The 23,906-nt window shown below is 41.1% G+C and overlaps 1 protein-coding gene across 5 annotated transcripts in view; it reads right to left on the reverse strand.

The window, feature by feature from the left end:
* ANTXR1 (ANTXR cell adhesion molecule 1) overlaps nt 1–23,457 on the reverse strand; it is an 80,754-nt gene extending 57,297 nt beyond the window's left edge. For 2 of the 5 annotated variants that reach the window (XM_052701966.1, XM_052701970.1), the window contains exons 1-10: nt 22,348–23,457; nt 15,083–15,154; nt 14,549–14,620; nt 12,311–12,392; nt 11,442–11,475; nt 9,965–10,044; nt 9,500–9,568; nt 8,619–8,699; nt 3,659–3,719; nt 2,026–2,124 (exon numbers count right to left, since the gene is read on the reverse strand). In XM_052701966.1, coding sequence (XP_052557926.1) covers nt 2,026–2,124; nt 3,659–3,719; nt 8,619–8,699; nt 9,500–9,568; nt 9,965–10,044; nt 11,442–11,475; nt 12,311–12,392; nt 14,549–14,620; nt 15,083–15,154; nt 22,348–22,499 — 802 coding nt within the window. In that variant the 5' untranslated portion in view covers nt 22,500–23,457. The remainder of the gene's footprint in view (nt 1–2,025; nt 2,125–3,658; nt 3,720–8,618; nt 8,700–9,499; nt 9,569–9,964; nt 10,045–11,441; nt 11,476–12,310; nt 12,393–14,548; nt 14,621–15,082; nt 15,155–22,347) is intronic. The other 3 variants (XM_052701967.1, XM_052701971.1, XM_052701969.1) reach the window with 2 other exon arrangements.
* Between the last annotated feature and the right edge of the window lie 449 nt (nt 23,458–23,906).

Consider the following 23,906-nt stretch of genomic DNA (forward strand, 5'->3'; position numbering starts at 1 on the left):
TAGAATGGAGCAGAATTGGATGACCACACCTCTATCTATGTTAGCAATGCCCCTGCAGATGCAACCCAGAACCTGATTTGCTTTCTATTGCTATAGTGCCTCACTGTTGACTTATATCCTACTTGGTACCCACCAGAATCCCCAGGTCCCTTTAAGCAAGGATGCTCCCCAAACATTTCTTACTGAACTCAACTGGGTGCTGGATAGGTAGCTAGGGAAGGGAAAAAGTCTCCCAAAGATTTCTGTCCCACTTATTATTTTTAGCATCATCTTCATCCCTGCTCCAGAAAGCACATTTTCCCCAGAGCTCACATCTGCCTTTTGCTTTCCTTCACATGCTGCTTAATCTCCTTCTGTGGTTGTTTATCAGTCCAACTGTACTGAAAACAGATTCCCCAGTAATGCTAAGCCATTGTAAAGCACACCCCAAAAAAGTTCATTGGGAGATCTGAGGTCAATGGGCTGAAGGCAATATTGTTGAGACTGCCAGCTGTACCACTGCATATTTTACAGCCAGAAATTCGTCTCAGGATTTAGCAAATGTTCTTGCTCTAATTTTATCTGCTAGTCATATCACATTCTGTGCTCACATTACAGCTTTCAAATTTGAGATGCTGTGCCAGATTATTATAATGAGACAGCGTGGCTCTTAATCTTCTTCTGACTCAGTGAAATGTTTTGAAAGGTGATCTTGAAGTTAATGCCTACAGTTATAGTGCTGATAACTGCATTTTATTCTTAGCTCATCCACAAACTGTGACATTAGTTAATGCAAGCCACAGAAAGATTTGGACCATATTGACCCAAATCCCTTTAATTCCTAGGAGGTGCAGTTTCATAGGTACCACCTGCTTGCTGTCCTCCTCTGAAGCCTTTAGCAAATGAACCCTCTTTACTGACTGCAATAAAGAGCAAGAATAGTCCTTTCATTTCACCAGCAGGATAAACAATCTTTTTCCTAAGAGACCACCTACAGCCCTCAGGTTTCTCAGTCAAAGATTTGAGTTAAAAAGAAAAAACAACACAACTAACAACATGAAGCATAATTTTGATTGTTCAGGATGTTAGGATGGAGCAAAAGTTGCATTGTAAGAAAAAAATAGCATGTTTCAGCCGTATTGCAAATGATTCAGTGCAATCACAACAAAAGTAAAAGCATAATTTAATAAACCAAATGCAACCCTTATCCCCTGTCACTCAGGTTGCACACACTGCCCCAGGTTGTGCTAAAATCGAAATACTACACACTGAAATACCTAATCAGTCTTCATTTAAAGCTCAGAAACAGGACAAGTCTCTCAAAAGGATATCTGGTCTGAAGAAGGCTCAGGACTTAAAAGAAGGCCATGTCAAACCACAGCAGGGAGCTGGGCTCTCCTAAACGTGAAAGTTTAGAGACTTTTGTTATGCTGAGTAGTTTTGTAGCTCTTTTAACTCCCTTTCTACACACCAATGCATTTCTTAATATAAAATAAAGCTGCTTTATTTTATGTATAAAGAATCAGGACTATCTTCAAAACACTATCTGACTAGATCCCACGTTAGGCAAAATAAATTCTACTGCCACTGGTGATATGAGATATGAAATATGCAGTCTGACATCCTATGTGGATTTACAAGCATGCAAGATGAGAACAATAGGATCATTAATTCCTCGAATTAAGTGGTCCTCAGTACCCATCACAAAAACAATAGGCACTCAGGCTTTAACGTGCCTGTCATTTTTTCTGTCAGCAAACAGTACTTCCCAGGAGCTGGGCTATTCCAACCTTAATGATTCCATGATTCTGTGCTATTACCTTTGTCCATGAATCCAAGCTGAGCAGTTTCTACCTGCCTTCCTCCCACCCGATGGGGCCATGTGCTGAGATTGGCTTTCCCTTCTGCAATTTGATAGCTCTTCATCCCCTTATGATTGCCATCGCAGCCAAAGCATTTGAAAAATCCAATGATTTTCCCAGGCAAATGCCTGCTAGTGCAAACTCAGGGGAAAAAAAACATACATAAGGAATCAAAACAGCTTACTGAGAGTGACTGTGTCATTGATCCTGAAGCTGCAGAGTACTCTGTCGACGTTACGAGCATGTCGAAATCCATTTCCTCTCACAACAACCTGAAATGACTCTGTAGGAAAAAAATAAACAGCAGATTACTGATCCACAGGGAGGCAAAGAATTGTCACTTGGACAAGCGTTGTCTGTCATGTTCTGGCAGCAGAGCCAGGGGCTCACCCTCTGCACCCCCTACAGGGAGGGAACCAACCCCCACAGTTCCTGCTGCTATCTAGGAGGGACCTTCAAAGGCTGATGTTACTTCTGGTGAATGACAATCAAACACAAAATGTTTCTTCTGACAACACCAGAGGAATCACAGTGCATCAGAAATAACCACCCTAGTTTTAAAATCCCAAGAGACAGCAAGGAATGGACATTTGCAGACTCAGAATTTCCTCCTTGCACGTTACAGTCCCCATCTCCTTTCATCTCCCTTAAGGACTCATACACTGTACTTGTCAAAAAAAAAAAAAAAAAAAAAAAAGATTTGCTCTGGAATCTGGGCTCTCTTCCAGACCCCACTCATTTACAGCCAAGTTGCAAATCATCCCACCACATCTAGCCAGGGAAGCTGCCTGACAGGTCCATTATGTGTTGTCCAAGAGCATTTGGGAAGAACGAGGGAAAAGAGCTGTGCGGGGGCTGATGAATACTTAAGAGAAATCGCAGAAGCCTCAACTGCTGGGGAATGAGAGTTCACGTACAGTCAAAGAATAGTGCATCAATGATGTCAGATTAACCATGGAGATCCTGTCTCTGCTTGGGACTGAAGCAAACAGATCCAGCACGCACACTGCATTTCTATCGTGATGCAAAACCATGCCATTTGGAAACCAGCATTTCAGACAGATGTGTTGCTGTGAAGTGTCTGGGGCTGGTCTGCAGTGCAAGAGTTGCCTAGGCTAGCAGAACCCTTGCTCTCTCCATCCAAAAAAAAAAAAAAAGAAAAAAAGAAAACCCAAACCAAACTGCCACTGGTCTTCGAGAATATGCACAAAAGTGAAGAAAACATGAGGTATCAGAGATATACCTGCCAAATTTATCTCCAAAAGACTCCCAGTGGACCTAACTCTCATTTGAGAGGGAGACACAATGAAAGTGTCACTTTCATTAATCTCAAAGTCCCAACTGTCACAATTAGCAGTTGGAACATTATTAATGGAGTATTTGTCCAAACACAGAGGTTAGACCTTCAATTGAGCATGTAAGCAATTTGTTGGTATTTTTCAAGCTTATCACTGCTCCTTTTGTGACAGCAGCTGCAATGAAAGCGAAAACAAAGAGGCATTGGCAGTTCGCTTTATTACTTGCACTACCATTTTGAGAATGTAAAAAGAAACAGAATGCATCACAGTCTCATCCTACTCTGCAAAACTCATTCAACAAACAGTTACGAAACCCTATGTAAAACATGGAGCTCACGGGAGATTGAAGATGCTAAAATGGTTCTCAAGCTTTCTTCCAAAATAGCTGGGGGTTCTACAGAACGTAGAAATGTTTGCCAGGACTTTAAAGCCACAGCGTCCATAGCACAATGTTATTAGAGCCACCACACAAAGAGGGAGTGGTATGAGTCAACAGATTGCACCTCCATTTACACTTACCTCCTGCACATATACTGGAAGGCTCTGCAGCCAGAATTTCGATACAAGATTTCTTCAAAATCTAAAAGACAGAAAAATAAATGTCATGAAATGTCTGAATTGTTTTTCTGGAGATACACAAATACAAAAGCTTGAGAAAGCACTTGTCATCTAAATGCTTAACACTGCAAAATAAAGATATAGAATAATTTTTCTTGACTTAAAAAGGGCTCGTTCCCATTTTGATTAAGTTGGCAAGAAACTTAAGTGAAGCAGTATTTTTTCATAAGGGTTGGCACTGCCTTCAACCACTTAACAGGCAGTGATTTACATAAATACTTCAGCATCAGCCTTGGCAGACTACCTGCAAGTCAGGAAGATCACACTAGATTTGTATTCAATTTATTCCCATGCTATGTTAGAATTTCTCAGGCTGTTTTTTTTTTGCAGAGAGCAGCCTCCCCTCTCCTCTGAAGACTCCAATTCTTTGCTGCACACAGACAGCAAACCTGTGACAGCATTTATGAGCCCCTGTGAAAGCAGCAGCAGTGACCAAGAGTGGTGGGTGTTCAGGGCTGGGCTGAGCAGCCCCTAAATGATGCAATGCTGATCAAAATTTAGGTCAGCTCTGAGAGGCAAGCAAATGTCAGCCAAGCATCATGACTCAAATCCAACATGAAAATTATTTTCCCAGTGTTAAACTGAAACATCTGTAAGGAAAGAGAAGCAACCAGCACAACAAATTCTGTAAGAGATGATCTGTTGTGTTTTTATTTTGTATCTGCAATCACGGCTACCTGCCTCGAATATTTAATTACATGAAGTTATGGTTATAATTTCTTTAAACTTTAACACAAAAGTCTGAGTTACTCAGAAGAAGGGCTGGTAGAGACTGACAGGATATCAAGGGTGGGAGGGAAGCAGAACCGTCTGAGCCGCTGGCAGCCTGACAAGTGAGGAGAAAGATTTGCAGGAACGAGATTACACAGGAACTGCTAGGAGGGAAAAAAGAAAGAGAAAGTCAACAGCTGAGAGCTGAGCAGAAAAGCATCAGAAGAATACGAAAGGAATGGAAAACACAATAATAACAACAACAAAAAGAAAGACCCTAAGGACATTCTTCCAAAGTACCCACACATAGCTAACTATCCATTATTAGCATGAATGACCCAGTTTGCAGCTAAGTGCTCATTAATGAGCTCTGTTGGACTGTCAAATAACAAGATCTATTGTCAACTACAAAACAGTCACCTGTTTCTGCAGTGTTTTCTGTCCAATCACATATGCATGCACTCAGTGAAATCATAGAATCCTAGAACCATCAAGGTTGGAAAAGACCACCAAGACCATCTAGTCCAACCATCCATCTACCAACAATGACTTTCATCTTTCCTTCACACAACTCTCATCCTCTCTCCCTAACACCTAACACCTGTAGCATATATATATTTGTAGGTGACATGTGAACAGCTAGCTCAGGATGAGTGCAGAAAAGCATCGTTTCTCATACTTGGTCTATGATGCATTCACATTAAGTTCTCAAAAATGTTCCACGATCAAAAGAAAGCAACGACCAGATCCTGTCCTGACTTCACGCTGCTTCATGTTTTACTGCCTGCAGCACTTCTATCAAAGACACTGAGCAGAAGATGAAGTTGAGTTTCTGGTTTTCCTTCTAAGACTTACTCTGTTTGCTTTCAATTGACAAGTTATGATCCGTAGAATTTTCTCATGAAACAAAAACAAACAAACAAAAAAAAACACAGTACAAAGGAAAACGATAAATTCTGGAGTTTCTTCAGCTTGTTTCTCCATTTACAACAATCAGGTGTCTGCTTTCACTACCAGGTTCTTCCCTCATTTCTAATGAACTCAAAAAAAAAATCCCAGCATTAAACAGGGGGAAAACAAGTTGTAGCAGTGACTGTTTCAGTGAGAGAAAACAAAAAAAAATTAATTCATTTGCTTAATAAAAAAAAAATCACATTGGAACTTACAGGAGAGAAAGGACCAAAACTCACAGCATATTGAACGCCTACAGCTCTCCTTTTAAGACTTATGTTTCAGTTCATTTAAGCACAGTCCAAATAGCCTGGTGGGGCTCAGGCAGTGCGATACAATCCTGCGTTAACAGCACAGAGCAGGGCTCCTCCCCGCTGCTCACTGAAGACTTGCTGGCTCCCACGAGCTGGCTGGAAAGCAAGGGCAGGGTGTTCCGAGACATGTGCAAACCCACCACCTCCAACAGCTCTGCTCAGCAGATGCATACCCAGCAGAGAGCCAGTCTCGAGCACTACCCCTCCCAGCTCCCGCCCTCTTGGAGAGACCTCAAAGCCTGCGGCTCTGCACATGCAAAAGGTGGGGGAAGATTTGCTCCCTGAGACGAGGGGGAGGAGGAAAGAGTTGGGCTGCCTCAGCAGGAAGACAGAGCAGTTCATATCAAATCACTGCAGACCAGAGCAAACTCGAGTCTACACATCTCAAAAGCAATTTCAAGCACTAATCTCTCCCAGATTTATTTTATATTACCTTCCCATTACATCAGCCAGTACCTAGTAGCTTAACCAATCCCTTTCTCACATGGCTAAGCATCCTTGCTATGCCAGCATTTACATAGAGTTGAAAGAAGTCCATGGTTTCCAAATCTCGTGGCTCTTTCAATAGGAAAGGGCTTTCCTATTGTACAATCAATGAACGTACAAATGTTAAGTTATGAGGCATACCAGAGAGCCTGACTGCACAGTTACTACACCAAAGCAGAAAAGATAGGACGCTTACCCATATTCTGGACTTGCTGCAAAACTCCAGCAGAGCAGATCTCCAGCAGAGATCCTTCCCCCCTGGCAGCCAGCTCTTAAATGGGTCCAGGAGAGGTGCAGCCAGGCTCCACCCCGTCCAGCAGCACAGGAGAATTGCCTTCACCTGTGCTCCCAAGCTGACTCAGTCTCACCCCAGGTGATCAATCAGAGATTCAGGCCATGATTCAGCAGTTCCCATACGCCTTTGAACATTAATACTATGTTTACACTAAGAATGAGGTATTCTCCAGGCACGGAATAGTAAGGCAGCTTGTTTTCTGGCTAGAACAAGAATCTACAGTCTAGTTTTCTACAGTGATTAATTTCCTTCTTGCCATTCCTTTCACAGACCTCCTTTTTACACAGCCTATTGCAGTAACTTCAATGCAAGGCACTACCTGCCTTATAAGATGGCAATGCTACCACACTGTCAGCAGGAATCAGAGTCACTGCTGTGTAATTACTTCTTGTGAGCCTCCTTTCCAGGGATGAAAAATCTTGCACCCATCAGCTGAAGTCTACCTCTATCTTGAGCACAACTGAAAAGGAGTCAGGACTGCTTCTGGAATTCATTAAAAAGAGCTGCAAAGGGAATGCAGATCTGGGAAGTAAAATAGAGCTTTTTACTGTTTTCTTGCTTTTTTTAAAAATAGATGCAACACCTGATTGAGGCCATAGCCCCATGCCTGGACAGTGTCTGGAAACCCAATACACAAGGGATTCCATCTGCATGCAAAAGAACTAGGGAAAACTGCCTGTGCTGTGGGAGCAGATTTTTTGTATGGTACTAAATGGTCAGAATGGTGTGTAGCCGCTGTAAACACAGAAATATGAGACCCCCTCGGTGAACCTGCCCTACCCAGATTCAAGTGGAAAGTTATAGATTCCATCTGTGTTACATCAACTAAGAAAGTCTGCACCAAAATGAACAAAACGCATGTCCCTAATAGGACTTCCCATCTTACTTTGTAGCTGTGGGAAGCAATACAATTAGAATGATTATGAGCAAAACAAAAGAAAAACTAAGGTCTTGCTTTTCCTGCTCAGGCAAGGGAGGCCCTGGTCATAAGTAAGAAAGAATAAGACCAATTAGCATCTTAAGAACTAGAAATAGAGATGTCTTATGAGGCCCTACTCTTTGCCAGTAGAGACCACAGAGCTATTTGCATGACTTGTACACAAGGAATAGGAAAGGAAACAATCCAGGCTGCCTCTCTCTTTGCCAGTGAACTGCTCACCCTCCAGCCATTTGCATGCACCAGCTCTTACATGCTTTGCCCAGGCCCTACAGGAAATGCCAGCAGTTGATCAATCTGAATTGGGAAACATGAGTCTGGGGAAAAAATAAAACACACTGGGAGGCCAAGTGTAGAAAGGAGAGTTTTCAGGATTTTGCACAGAGAGCAAGATCTTTTCCCTGATTCTGTGCAGGTAAGCAGTGCCTCATCCACCTATCAGGGCAGAAAATATGCCAATCAAACTGGAATACAGAGACCAAAAAGTGCTCTAATCTCCCTTATAGAGTGTGCCCATATCTCTGCTGACTGACTTCGTGGCCACCAGTTTACAGATTGTCCCAAAGTGCATTGTAAATTAAACCTGGTATGTCATATTAAGGAGCAAAACATGTGAAGATTCATAGAATCACAGAATGGCTCGGGTTGGAAGGGACCTCAAGCTCCAAAACCCCCCTGCTGCATGCAGGGCCACCAACCTCCACATTTAACACCAGCCCAGGCTGCCCGGGGCCCCATCCAGCCTGGCCTTGAACCTTCTGGGATGGAGGGGACATCCACAACCTCTCTGGGCAGCTGTTCCAGCATCTCACCACTCTCTCTGTAAAGAACTTCCCCCTGATATCCAACCTAAATCTTCCCTCCCTCAACTTAAAACTATTTCCCCTTGTCCTGCCATTATCTACACTTGCAAAGAGTTGACTCCCCTCCCATTTGTAGGCTCCCTTTAGCTACTGGAAGGCTGGGCTCAATGCTTCCTCTGTTTCAAACTGCTTATAAAAACTCAATCTCGAAGTAGCAATATTATCACCAATTAAGATTTCTTTGGACACAGCATTTGATTTACTCATAGGCAGCGGATCCTTGTGAACATAAGACTAAATCTTTAACTATCAGGTAACAAATTCTAACACGTATACATGCAAATATATGATTAAAAATACTTACGGAGTCAATAATTCCCTGCAGGGCTTCAAAACCATCATTCACAGGAAAGACATGATCTTTACTGTCAGCAATTCTTGCCAGCTGACAGCACGATGCAAGTAAATAAAACAGAAATGCAAAGAGTGAGATCAATTAGTCATCAGGCAGCACACGAGGAGTTCTTAAGACTTTTTAGTGCTAGTGGTGGCAATGGTGATGAGGAGATGGTTGGACTAGATGATCTTGTAGGTCGTTTCCAACTTGTAATTCTATGATTCTAAGACTCGTTCACTTGCAAGTGAAAAAAAAAACCAAAAACTACCATAAGTGCTGTGCATAGATTGTTAATGGATTGCCTTTCCTGTGAGGACAGAGATTGGACCACTTGTAGTTCATGTTACATGTGAAATATAATTCATGGACACAGTGAATTTCTAAATTTCATGAAATTTAGAAGTCTTTCTGTTGAGTTAATAGGAAAAGACAGTAAAATATTACAGTCACTAACAAAGGTGATTATTTTTGTCCCACAAAAATGAGATATTGCCATATAATTATTATTTTTTTTTTTAAACATTTTTCTTTCACAGAACTACACATTAAAAAGCAAAGTTCACACAACTTTCTATCTACAGCTTACACCAGATGGATTTGATAATCCTCTGCCTTTTCCCTGCTTTTCCACAACAATCATTGTGGCAGATGAGCAGAGGAATACTTCTCTACAGAAGGAGGTGAAGGCAAAAGGGGCTTAAAATCAGCATCACGACCAACGTGCTTCAGGTAGACACTTCAGACTGTCAAGCAGTCAGAGTGAGGAAAGAGAAACAAAGTCGGGATTTTGTGCCTGTCCCAAATGGCTTTACAAAATACCCCAGCAGACACAATGGGCACTTGTTTACCTGGGTTTCATTGAAGTCTTTCACACCAACACAATATACTGTTGCTCCCAGCTCTCTTGACCGATTGGCCTGGAATAAGGAGAAGAGGAACGATGTGAACACAAATGATTATTTCTACCTCCAAACTTTTTTTTTAAACTGGAAGGTGTTAAAAAAAAAAAACTTGTTTTCTATGAACATATGAATTGACTCCGTTTTAATGAGTCAGAAATACTGCTGCTGTTAATGTCTATCTCTAAGATTCATGTCTGAAGAACACAAAGGTTGGCAATGCTGCCCATAGCAGGGAGATTGGAAGTCGATGACCTTTGAGGTTCCTAGCATCTCAAGCCATTCTACGATTCTATTATAGGATTCAATTAAAGTTTTCTTCCCTGGGATAAAAGATTTATCCTATATTTTGCCTTTGAAGCAACAGAACTAAACATTTTGCTCTCTCCCTGGCTAAAAATGTACAAGACTTACCTCTCTCTCAGAGTAGAAAAACAGGTCTTCATGGAGTTCTCCATCTGTCAGTGCAATGATGACACTTGCAGTTCTGTAACCTAAATACACGGAGTTCTTTAGTCCCATGTTTTGAGTAAAATTAACATAGAAAACATCTTACTAATGAGCTGCTAAACTGAAAATGGTTAGCATTAATCCCATGCCCTTATTCCCTTCTGCCAACCAGTTTTCAGAAGACATGAATTTCTGCACAATCTTTCCATTTGGGCACCTGCCTACAACTCCAGTTTTAGACCATACTCCTTTCAGGTGCCAATGATTTTTAACAGAAATTCTCTCATAATAACTAGTTCAGTATTTCAGACCAGTAGATTAGGCAGCAAGAAAAATTAAGCAAAGTGTTCCAAGCTATTAATTCCTGATTTTATTAATGCTGTAAATTCAAGAAATGTAGAGTTTCAGCTTGTGATGAAAAACTGAATAAGGATATAAATAGATTTCGTAGGAAAACGAGCTATATTCTTCAGTCTCTCTATGTAAGATATTTCAGCATCATGATTAAACACTGCTGTCTTCTCCTTGAATTGATTATAACTCAGGTTTTACAAGTTCATATTAATTTTCAGGAGCAGACAAATAGAATTCAATCATATCTCTGGCAGCAGAGTTATTACAGGTCTGTAGGAGCTCTGTAGATAAAACTTGCACACTGTTATGGAAAGCTGATGGCACAGCACTCGTAAAGCAAAAGTAGATGGGCCAACATTGGCTTGAGGACCCAGTTGTACACTGCTTCTTCAACCTGTTTTTGTGTGGCACTGTTTACATGCAGTGTAATACAAGCATGTAAAAACATTATCAATCCCCAGTATATTTACTGTATTTGTTCCCTTCTGCTGCAGTTGGATTTTACAGCTCAGTCCCGAAGCTTTGTTGCATTCATGAATGGCCTTGCAAAACCACTAGCACTGGTTTTGTACTCAAACATCAGGTCTCCTGTCTTTCAGTTTCCAAGAAGAGACGTTTTATTTCCACTTTGTATTTTCCAGTGCAGAAAGATTTTATGTTAATTACCAGGAAGAAAGGAGAAATATTTTGGAAGCGACTGCACTTACTATTACATGTACTAATTTCTTGTTGAAAAATACATTTATGAAGAGTATCCCCATGTACTCATGTTTCAAAAGGAAGAAGAAATGGTTATCTGAGTCCTCAAGCGAAAAGAACATCACGTACCAGATAGTTTTAACACCAGTAGGTACCTTCAGTCAGTCAGGCTTCTCACTTTTGGCCTGAAAAGCACTTATTCCAGTCTGGACCCTTAAAGCTCTACCTGTTTTTTTTCCCTTTCAGGAGCAACTACCCTGAAGAGCATTGCATGCCTGTAAGAACAGGAGCCACCCACTACCTCTCTTGCAGCAAAGCTGCATTTCAAATCAATTAAGGGTATCAGTAAAGAAGGAAAAATATTTAATGGATCAGGAAAGTCTCTCACCATGAACATTTTCATAGTAAATCTGTTCACTTGCCTGAAATTAAATCAGAAGATTATTAGCAATAAATAATAATCCTGTGGGCATCTACACATGTACCAGAAAGAGAGAGAAGACAGCAGCAAGGATGTCATGATTGTAGCCTACAGATGACCTCTTACTGGCTTCACAGAACAAGTTTCTTGCCTGTGGCTTTCACTGCATGACTTTTCTAAAGCATTAACTCAAAGAAACCCTAGGACCGCTGGCCAATCATCATCTCCCACTACTCCATCTGGAAATCACATTCACCTTCCTACTTTAGAAACATCCTCTGTCCATTGATATATACTCTCCAGCACTTCTAAGTCAACTACTCCAATTGGAAACAAACCAACTGCAAAGAGATATTCACATGCTTCTATCTCTTGCCATAACTGCACACAAGCATATTTTGCAAGGCTGAAGGACAAATGCTTCAACATTCCAAAATAAAGAACTAAAAAGCTGGCAGAAGAATACTTTTAAAGTATTAAAGTTATTTTTTTATTTTAAAGTTTTAATTTTTTTTTATTAAATTTTTAAAATTTGTTACTGTTTTTGTCACCTCAATTTTTGAGGTGTGTTCAATGCATTTTTCAACAAACAGTTTCCCAATGCTCAAAAATGCACATGTAGTACAGAATGGGAAGGAATTCAAGATTTCCCTAGTAAAGATTTAGACAAACTCCTGACCTTGTAAAATATATAGGAGAAGACTGGAAAGGGCAATAACTTTTTAGTAGCATTGTTTGTCCATGACAGTGAACAGGTTATGGCCACAGCCTCAGATCCCAACCAACTCTAACAACCCAGACACAGTTTAAATACATTCTAACATGCATCTAGTTACCCTTTCAAATCCTTCATGCATGTATGTGTCACCTCCTGGAAGGACTTTCTGAAGCTCTTCTAGACCCTGACGTATCTGTTCCCTGAAATGAATGCAGATGAATTGTTATATCCAAGATCAAATGTATCAGGACTTGATAGCCCGGTGAAGACACGCATGGCCGAAATCAGATAGAGATGAGAAAAAAGAGTTAACTCAATGTATATATAGATTAAGGTAATGTCTGGATACCTTTCTAAGGATGCAGAAAATAGAGCAGATGTGCTCTTTGTGGGTATTCCCACAGCCCAGAGAAAGCCATGACAACCACTTCTCCATACACATTTCTCTCCAAATAGATATTCCCTGTGCAGCACTGATCAAACCTCTGTTGCAGAAGTAGAGCTGCTGAGTTGCATATGGGTTATATTCCTCACCTGTGCTTGCTGATTTGACTGTGCAAATTAATCAAAAAGCCATAAAGTCTGATTGGATGGATGTTTATCTGCGTGGGTAGTGGCTGAGGGATATGGGATTGTTTAGTCTGGAGAAGAGAAGGCTCAGGGGAGACCTTATTACTTTCCTGAAAGGAGTTGGTAGTGAGATGGAGGTTGGCCTCTTCTCCCCAATAACAGTGAGAGGATGAGAGGAAATGACATTAAGTTGTGCCAGGAAAGGTTCAGGTTGGATATTAAGAAAAATTTGTTCTCTGAAAGTGTTCAGGCATTGGAACAGGATGCTCAGGGAGGTGGTGGAGTGACCATTCCAGAAGTATGTAGATGTGACACTGAGTGACAGGTTTAATGGGGATGTGTTGATGGTTGGACTATCATCACCATCAGGCCCATAGAATCACTGAGATTGGAAAAGACCGCTAAGATAGTTGAGTCCAACTATCAATCTATCCCTACCATGCCCACTATGTCCCTCAGAACCACATCAACCCTCTTCTTGAAAACTGCTATGGATAGTGACTTCACTTCTCCAGGCTTCTTCATGCTGATAGACCACATGGAACCTTGGGGAAGATGGAGAAAGTTTTGCCACTTTTCCAACTTCCCTACTAAAAAGACTGTGTTGGCTGAAGGACTGGAAGGAAGCCCACCCCTTGTTTCTTAGACCTCTGATAAAAAGCCAGCAGCTCTCCAATTCAGCTGGCTTTTGACTAATGCCATATCAATATCCTGTTCCCAGTCAACATTTCTAGGACAGCTGCATAAATACGAAATACATTTCCACATGGGAGACATACATAGCAAGCCTCATAGCTTAAAGCCTTAAGAGACCAGAGATCCCTGCAACAGGGTGAGAGACAGACAGAGGCAGGCGCAGGTTTTCTCTGGCACCAACTTACACATGGTTAATTTTCTTTTTACTTATTGTTGTGGTAAATGGCAAGAGACATTTAGGCTGCCTGGCTTTAATGACATTTTTCAAGGTTGGTATGTGTGTGGACTGCTCTTTAGGAAAGTGGCCAGTTTCCTATTCATTTCTCTATAGTAGCTGCTCTGGTATGCAATTTCACAGACATCCAATATGTAAAACACATGCTGACTTATACAGCCTTCACATATGTTACATATATCTTTGCTCCACGTGGCAGTGAAGCTAACAGAGGAAGCAATAGTGATTAAAGAACCCTATCCAGCTCTTGAAGGCAAAGTGAAAAAAAATATATCAATCCTACAGATTTCGCTGGGATTAATTTGAGGATCTGCAAGGGAGCAAGAAGAACAGGCTTCAGAAACATGACAATCAAACTGTCATTGCCAAAAATACACACTCTTGCAATCCATCCCAAACACTTTGCTTGTTTTCAGGCATCTGAGAAATCATTCCCATCTCTACATCAAGAGAATAATAATCATGTACTGTTTTCAAGTTTGTTTTTATGGGAAGGGAGTTTCACTTATTTGTTTGCAGAAAAAACTCCCTACAGACATTTCAAAGGCAATGAGGCCTTGTTTTTTTTTGACAACAGCCTGAAAATGTCTGGAAAGCAGACTCCCAGATAGAGCACTATCTGGCTTTAAAGCTCAGCTGCTGAAGAAAAGACATTTAGAAGCTAAAACTCAGAAGACAACTTCTGCTTTAAGAGACCTTAGGGCACCTTAGGAGAATGAGTGTCATATATGAAATGGCCAGGTGATTTAATTCATTTGAGAAGAACAAAGATGTCACCATGTTGTTGATTGAGAGATGGAGGTCATGGAGCAAGGAAAGCGAAGGAAGATGTAGAAAGACTTTTAAACATCTTACCTGTCTTCTGTTAATCTCATCAGAATTGTTCCTCTGGTTGAAAAAACGATGAAGGACATCCTCAGTTGAGGGCTGGAGAAAAAGAGAGAGCAGAAGTGACTTCGGAGGTCCAGACCACAGCTTAATGCATGTGTAATAACAAACTCAAAGTGCTCTTATTGCTACCAAGATTATAACTCAACAGGAGAGGACTGAGCAGCAAATGGGGCTTTGCCCTGGGCAGCTCTAGCCAAGGAATACCATGAGGAATATGTAGTAATCAGGCAGCTCAGAAATGATGAGAATTCCCTGCCTGCAAAAGTACAATTTGGTCCATAGAAGTCAGGCTGGAGAGAAGGATCCATTTAGATTATCTGCTCCTGTGTCCTACAGGACAGGAACAGGGGGAAGTTCAGGAACAATTCCAAAGCCATTAATGGGATGATCTGAGAAATACATTAAGAACCTCCACTAGGTGAGTTCCCCAAGGGGAAATCAGAATGTATTCCTCGACACCCCTCCTCTCTCAGTTATCTACAAATTAGTACCTCTTACCTTATGAACTTACGGGCCAAATGTTCCACAAAGTGATATATTTCATTCCAGTGGTGCAGGACACTTCCTGATCTATGGGAAATAATGATTACAGGACATATTTAATTGCTGCTTTGTAGTTTTCCAAGCCTAGTGCTTTCTTACACACTGCTCATTGAATTATTTCTATTCTTCCTTTTAAGAAATATTAAAATGTAAATTACATTTCCTACTTAACTTTGAAAAGCATTTGTGCTCCATGCAACTATTTGAGACTACACATCACAGTAACATGTGGCAGTGATGTCAGACCTTTAGCAGAGCTTAAACAAATAAACCCTGTGTTAGCAATGCCTGTCTCCTTGCACTGTCTGTTATATGAATTCAACCAACTCATTTGCCATAGCTTTGTGCAGAGCTTTTAGCTCATTTTGGGAATGAAATGCAGTTGTAGGAACAGATTCCTAAGCCTCTCTAACATTTTGACCGTGCTGGAAACCATGAAAAGTAAAATACCTTCAGTCCACATCTTGGCTGTTGCTTCCCATTCTGTCATAGCTCAGTTCAAGGCAAAACACAAAATAATGCTGCTCCCCAGGAAAATAAGCTATGGATTTGGATGGGATTGGATTATTCTTCATGTTGTAAGAACCAGGAAAAAATGGGATTAACTAGAATCTTCCAGCACTAAGTGCACCTTCTGGCATGGACATTTATATGAATATTGGAATATTAATATTGGGGAAAAAAATAATTTCTAGAAATGGAAAATAAATGTGTCATCACTTATTTCTATTCATTGACTACAATTAAAAATATTTATAGGGGAGAAACAAACCCAGTTTTAACAGAAAACTCAAAAACTCATTGATCTGCAGCCTGAGAAGAGAAATATGATTATTTGAGAATGCTTTTTCACTTCACAGAAAAAAAAAGGCATCTGATCCAACTCTTCTCTACCTTAGGGCTGAGAATCTAAATGAATACCCACAAATAGATTCAACCAAGTTCTACACACCTGGCACAAGCAGCCCCTGCTGAGCTGCAAAAACCATTACTTCACTTCCTAGAAATACTGCAAGCATGCAAACCAAATTGTATAGGTTACATAAATTTCCTTCTTTCTTCTCCCCACACCTGGTTCTTATTTACAGCCATTCAGTATAACCCTTCACCTGATCCACTTCTCCATGATCCCTCAAATCATTTTTTCTTTGTATGACCCCAGAGGTCCAAAGGCAGTCTTAGATGGAGACATGCAATGGGAAGCCTTGCACATATGCTCCATCTGGATAAATAGTGAACAACACAGGTTCTCTCTACACAAAAGAGAATAAAAATAAACAAATAAATAAATAATAAATAAAACCTTGCAGACACCCTGTTTTCTTTCTGTAACAGCTTGCATAGGAGACTCAATCACAAGAAGCTGCTAATGTCTCTGTGTTTCTTGGATCTTCAGGGAAGAGACACAAAATGTTTACATCAGACCAAGACTTGAAATCATTACTTGTTCTCCAGCCTCATGTGTATCACAGAGGGCCAAATAAATGTCTCTGTTCATTGCAGGGGAGTTGATGACCTTTAAGGACTCTTCCAACTCAAACAGCTCAATGTTTCTTTGGTCTTAATAAATTAAACCACACAGACAGTGAGAAAATTGATGTCTTGTAACAGATGATGAATGATCTACATTAGGATTTGCCCTCAAACAAAAAACTCAGTCACATCCAAATTGCACTAGCTTGTATACTGACAGAATTGAGACACTCAAAGCTCAAACCCAGATGCAAATCTCTCTCAAACGCGTGGAATAACTCTAAGACCTTGAATATGACACCCCAGTCCCATCAATGCCAAACCATCACTGAGAAAGGGTCTGAAAATGGATATTTGTTGTCTCGACGTGGTGAGGCACAAAATAAACACTCGACATTATTGTAATGGTTGCGTCAGCCTCCAGAAGACAATAAAGTCAAGAGTTCATAAACCACTTACTACATCCTGCACTGAAATGTAGGTTGCTTTAGACCAGCAACACTAGCCTAGAAATATGCGATTATTCCTTTTCATTTTGTTGCAAACCACTGAGCAGAATCTAACCATCAGTTAAAATTACTATTACTGCAAAGCACCTGAGAATGAGATCCAGACACAGAGCACATATGGTATGTGGGTCATCATTTATAACTCTTGCCATTTTCCATGGCTCTGAAGTCATGCATTTTTTTGAAACAGCACTTGCCAGAATGAAGCTTAAAAACCAATTGCTCTGTTCCGTAATGTGCCAGTCAGCAGCACACCCCGTTTACTTGTCTGCATCTGTGAATTCATTCTGCTTTATTTAAATGGTTTGGGCAGTGGGAGCCTTCCTACTCATGTAATGACACCGAAGAGAAATGACCTGAAGCTCAAGAGCAGCAGAAGGTTCTGTCTGCTATAAGGAAGTTCTGTATCACTGCAATGATCAAAACCCCGCAAGTGGAGGATGGTTTCTTCTTTCAGCTACAAAAGCACCAAAGTGCGATAATTGTAATAATGTACAGTTATTCTTCATGTCTACCAGAGCAAGATTAAAAATGGGTCCCAAAATAAAGGCTTACACTTCTGTTGACCACACACAGATCCTTTCTTTTAGCACAAAACATCTTCCATCTGTAGGTGAACAATTTACAGTCCACGTGCAGTTCATTTCTCTGTTGAATCAGTCCAAGGTCTCAGTGCATAAGACACCAAGGTCTGTATTTAGAAGAAATATTTTGATTTAAAAAAAAAAAAAAAAAAATTCTCAAAGAAAATGTCACTTATGCAGCCCCTCCTTAGGCATGCCAAGAATTCTAAACAGGAGAAATATTCGTAAAGCCTAACTGCAAGGCAATTAAAGAGAAATTTAAGGTTATGTCTTCATATTCCCAAGAAAAAAAAAGATGATGATCTGCAAGCCAGTGCTGCAAGGCTGAAAGGTTGATGGTGTAAACTTGCAATTTACGTAAAGGCTTTCACTGAGAATGCCAAATCCTCTTGCTGGAGAAAAGCCCAATAAGTGGAAATTAAGAATAAGTAAGCTATTATGCCTTTAACAAGAGAATGATACATTTTGTGGTCAACTGTGCTGGGATTTGGTACATCTAAATTCAATCCAAAGCAGAGACACTCCACATAGCTCAGTGTTTCCAGAGGCAAAGAGCCACATGCTGGCCCAGCAGGTGCCTTTCTCTTACCCATGCACTATAACCCAGAGCTGTAGTGACACAAACTGTCTTAGTTTGTCTTTCCTATACTTCTTGAACTCCTTATTTCCATTTCTCCTACTGCACCTTCTCAGCAAATCCACAGCGGTATTTTTAGTTCACAACATAGATGAAAATAGAGCCAAGGCCACAAACTCATAGAATGGCTTGGGTTGGAAGAAACCTCAAAGATGACCCTATTCAAACGCGCTTCATCTAGTTCCAACCCCCAAACTCTTTGACAGAGCTTTCACAGCAGCTACAAGCACTGCAGCAGGCAGAAGTACATACAGAGACCTGATTCAGACTGAAGCTGATCCAGATTTTCCTTAAACTTCTACTTTTGGACCAACTCCAAGATGCCTCCGAGTTGTCAGAGGTGGCACTGACCCAAGAAGTTTTGCAGCATCGTTTCATTGAGCACTTGAAAAAAATAACTAAATCATGCTCCTCTGTACCACATCCCCAAGGTTCTGGAACACTTCCAGGCACAGTGACTTCACCTCTTCCCTGGGCAGCCTGCTCCAATACCTGACTACTCTTTTGGAGAAGTAGTTTTTCCTAATACTCAACCTAAACTTCCCCTGGGACAACTTGAAGCCATTCTCTCTCATCCTTACTTGCTTCATCATGCTAAGGACCTGTTAGAGTCAACTTTTCTTACAGACATGTACTGTGCAGCTATTTGCACATGGAAAGTAAAGAGCATAGGAAATAATGCCTTTGACATGCAATGGATACAGCATTGTCTCACTACTTCTTCACTCTTTCTTAATTAAGACCCTATCTCATCTCACATCCGGGATGCAAATTGTTTGACACCATAGAGGTGCCCAGGGCCAAGGACAGAACACTGAGCAGCCTGATCTGGTAGGGGGCAACCAGTCCATGGCAGAGGCTGGAACTGGATGATCTTTAGACCCCATCTAACCCAACTATTCCATGATTCTATGATCTTTAAGGCCCTTTCCAATCCATCCATTCCATTATTCTTCAGCCATTTGTTTCAACACCATTCAGTATACAGGAGGCTCAGACCATGACCAAAACCACTCAGCACTGCAGTAAAACATGCAGAAACACTAAAGGATGTGCCATGTAGGACCAGCTGACTTAACTACACCAGTAGGCTTTACCTTCCACAATGCCAGGTGGAAGGTAAAGGTTGGAAAGGTCACTAAGATCATCTAAGATCATCCTGGTATGATTAGGAGGAATGCTCAGTAATATGCATGACTACATCCTGCATATTATCAAAGTAGCAAATATCAGATAACTGTACTCTAAATATCTTACAGCTTGAGCTGCAACACCCCATACCCACATTATTAATTATTTTTACAATCATAGTCAAAGGGAAATGGATTAATCCAATCTCAACTCATGTGATCACAAATCCTTCATCGAACCTGCTGCCAGGCAGCTCAGAATATCAAGTTGGGTATTTGTGTGTGCAGTACTTCTTCAAACCTTTCAAGTTGCCCACAGACAAGTGGCGGATGCCCATCCCTGGAGACACTCAAGGTCAGGCTGGATGGGGCTTCGAGCATCTGATCAAGTTGTGGGTGTCCCTGTTCAATGCAGAGGAGTTCAACCAGATGGCCTTTAAGGTCTTTTCCAACTCAAACAACTCTGTAATTCTATAATTACTTCCAAGAGGAGCACTCACACAGTTTAGGAAGCAACAGTCAAGGCTTAACGAAAGCATGCAAGTGCTCACACAGATTAAAGATGCTCTGGTAACCCAGCGGTACAAGAGCAGCACTGTGATAAGGACAGCATCCAAGGTACTAAATGGATTTCAGTAGTCTCTCAATCTGGCCAAGCACTGAGGCAAAGGGTCAGGATAGGGCTCCAGCACTGGTGAGTTCCAGCACTGTGTTTATTGTTGTTCTGTCCTCCTCTGATCCCAGAAAGTTGCTTAATATCTTAATGGCTTTCTTCCACCACTGCCATTAATGCTTCATGTTTCAAAACCTAAATCTGATCCAGGATCTTTATCACCAAAGCTCACATAATTTTTAAAGCAATTTCTAATAAAAACAGCAAGGTGCACCCTGGATCTATTATGCTCATTTCACAGTTTGCCAGAAGGTCCATGTAGTCATTCAGGACTTCAGCAACATCTTTGAAGACAAACAAAAACAGCAGAAAAAGCAGAAAATCCAAGCTAAGTAAGAATGCTGATGGCCCAGAGCTCAAGGACCTTCAAGGTCCCTTCCAACCTAAGCCATTCTGTGATTCTGAAGAACAAAATACAGCTTTAAAGAAAAAGATGGGATCACCTCCTGCACCACTCTAAGTTTCTCCTTGGCTACCTCAAAGGCTACAGAATGCAGTAGACAAAATACAGCACACACCAGCAGCTGAACACCGTTGACTCCTTCAAATTCCACTGGAGACCAGTGTGATTTTAACACCAGTGGGCTTTGTATCAGTCGATTTCTGCGCCAAAAATGGGAAACCTACAACCGTTCAAGCAGGATTTTTTTGATACCTTGATATATGCACTGAGTACCTTGAGTCTGTGTGCTTTAAGTTTGTGCCAAGCTTTGAATTTCCGCATAAATTTCCTTGAGCAAGTGTAGAAAGTCATTCCTCCAGTAAAAGGACAGCACAGAACTTGAAATAATAGCTCAGAGCTATTCCAGAGCACATCCATCAGATTGGGTAAAACCTCCCATTCTGCCCCAACCTTCAGGAGAACTCGGTTTGCAAAAGCTGTCAGCAGTGCAAATCATGCTTTGTTTTTCAGGTGGAGCAATAGAAGCTGTAAATGTGCCTGATCATTGCAGGGGGTTGGACTAGATGGCCCTTTAGGTCCCTTCCTACTGAAACGATTCTATAAATTATTCCAGTTAACAGCAGAATGGCCAAAGCAACACTGTGCAATAGACGAGAGGAACTTCTTTCCACTGAATGAAGTAAAACAAAAAAAAAAATTATTTCCCCGGAGAATAAGGACAGCTGGCACAGTAACACACCCAGCTCACTCATCTCAGCCTTACATTTTACCCAGTATTTTGCAATAAAGCGTTATGTAATTCCAAGTCATTTGTACAAATGGAATGTGGCTGCTACTGAAAAACACTCCGAGGATCAGACAGAGAGCTGCTGGCAACTCAAAATATTTTCCTATCTCAAATTTATGGTTAAAAATGCCAGTGCTATGGCTCTGGCACTTACGTGCTCCAATATTTCCAAACTTGAGGTTCAAAATAACTATTAAGGAATTAATTAACTATTAACTATTAATTAAGGAATTTACCACAATCGTTTTAACCATAACTTCTAACACATTTAGCTTGTTGCATTGCTTCAACAGGATGCTTTCCAAAGCTCAGCTTATATCTATTTCACATTGCCACTGTATAAGCACAGTTACCACATCCAGATCAGAATTAGTAATGAAGAAGTGAGTGGGCAGTTATCTCCAGCACAAACAATTAGGCAGTCAAAATATGCGTTTGATTAACAGGAACAAAGAAAATGTGACTCAGCCTGGAGAAAAATAAAGTTTGCTTTCAAATAAAGCAATCTCGCTTTTTTTCCCAACAGAATGGCCAAAATCAGACCCTTTTAAAGAGGGCTGCCACATCTCAGAGCCTCGTCTTTACCTGCTTGGACATGGACACATGGGCAGCAGCAGATCCTCAGGCAGGAGACATTTTTTGCACGTTTTCAGCTGCAGAATTAATTCTGCAGTACCATCTCCCCACAGTGCCTCAGATATCACTGTGGGGAAACCAACATGAACAGGGTCCTGCTCTTCATCCCAAGCATGGTGCCAAGTACAGAGGAAAGGTTTGATATCAACCACAGCAAAATTTATATACCCATTTGATTTTCAAAGCATGTTAGCATTATAGGCTACACCCACCAAAGTTATCATCACCACAATAGAGTTTCTCAGTCCCTTGGGGACAAAATGAATTCTCCAAAACAAAAAAACAAAACAAAACTAACAAACAAACAAACAAAAAAACCCAGCACATGGTGCCCCAGTTCACACCAAGAGAAAGACTGCTTTGAAATAGACGGATAGAACTGACTTACTTGTCCAGAATGAAGTACAAATCAAACCCTCCGTAGCAGGCAGGACCCCCGTTCTCTCTCTTCCCACTGTGTCCATCACACACCAGCAGAAAAGTTGCAAAGAAGAAACACTTCAAGCCAAATCTGGCGATGCTTTGCTTTGCAATGGCCATTATATCCAGAGAAGATGAGAGGAAAAAAAAAAAGTCTTCCCTTGATCTCCTTTATTTCACAGCCTTCTCCCCAAAAGCCATTCAACACCCTTTAAATGCACAGACAGGTATTTTACTTCTTAAAACACCACTTGCAACAGTTGTCCTCAGGAATTGCAAGGCTTCCCCCCTTGTTTCCCTTGCACTTCTGTTTCTTGGTTTCAGATTTCAAGATGCACAATACTGTATTTCACTTTTTTTTTTTTTTTAAAGGGACTTTGACCCTCACTCTCCCTTAGTTTGAGAATACCACCGTTGCTTCCCAACAGGAACAGAGAGATTTTGCTTTACTGCAGACTTCAGCAAGTACAGGGGGAGTTTGACATCCCCCCTCCCCTTGTCCACCTTTAATTATTATTGTTATTATTAAAAAAAGAAAAAAAGATAAAAAGAAGAAGAAGAAAAAAAAAAGCAGCTCAGAGAATGCCACCTACTGGTGAAAACTCAATGTAACTGGAGTCTCTGGATGGAAAAGACATTATCTGTGCATTGAGCACACGTAGTGCAGGCTGCAAGGTTTGGGGTGAGCAGATTGCTGATAGCACTCACGCAGGATTGTGCAGAGACTTTTCACCCAATGCCAGTATCCAAGTTAGAGGCATAAAGAATTAAAACCTGGAGCAACGTAGCAAAAGTCAAAGCGAAATTACCACTGCATTCATTCTTTGTGTTTTCTCAGTCTTAAGAAATCCCGTGCCATGACCATGCTTCCCTCTGCTATCCTTAGCTTGCTCCAGGGGCCAGACACCAGGGGCTGAAACCTCCCTCTTCCTGCAAACCTTGCCAGGAAACTCATCTTCTCAGACTTCTTCCAAAAACAGCATCAAAACGCTGCAAGACAACTCAAAAATAACACCATTCCCAATTCAGAGCAACCTCAGTGCCGACAAGAGCTACAGTAGAGGTCCCAAGAGTGGGAGCATCCTTCCAAATCAAATGCTCTCAGGAGAAGAAGGAATTTTATTTCTTTTTATTCCTTTTTATTGGGGATTGGAACCAGCTGTTTTTTGTGGTTCCTTCCAACCCAAGCCATTGTATGGTTCCCTCTTATTTGTTTTTGACTGACTCTGAAATGAACAAATAAGTAACAATTCAGGATAGAATAAAAATGCTGTGCTCAAGAAAATAATTCTAGCCTGAACGTAGCAGGAGGAAAGAAAGGTGCAGGAGATTGGGTTCCCTGCATGGCTCTGCTTTCAGGCTAACAGAAGGCCCCATAAAGCTTGGGAATAAACCAACAGATGAGGCATCAGATGGAGAGCAGAGCACTGAGATGGAGAGGTGAAAATGTGAGGTGAAATGCTGTGATTTGTGCTATGGCATGAATGTGATTCAGGGCAAATTCTCCTCATGCAGCCAAGGTGCTTC

The sequence above is a fragment of the Tympanuchus pallidicinctus genome, unplaced genomic scaffold (genome assembly GCF_026119805.1).
Source record: "Tympanuchus pallidicinctus isolate F22 unplaced genomic scaffold, pur_lepc_1.0 scaffold42, whole genome shotgun sequence".
NCBI classification, from domain to species: Eukaryota; Metazoa; Chordata; class Aves; order Galliformes; family Phasianidae; genus Tympanuchus; species Tympanuchus pallidicinctus.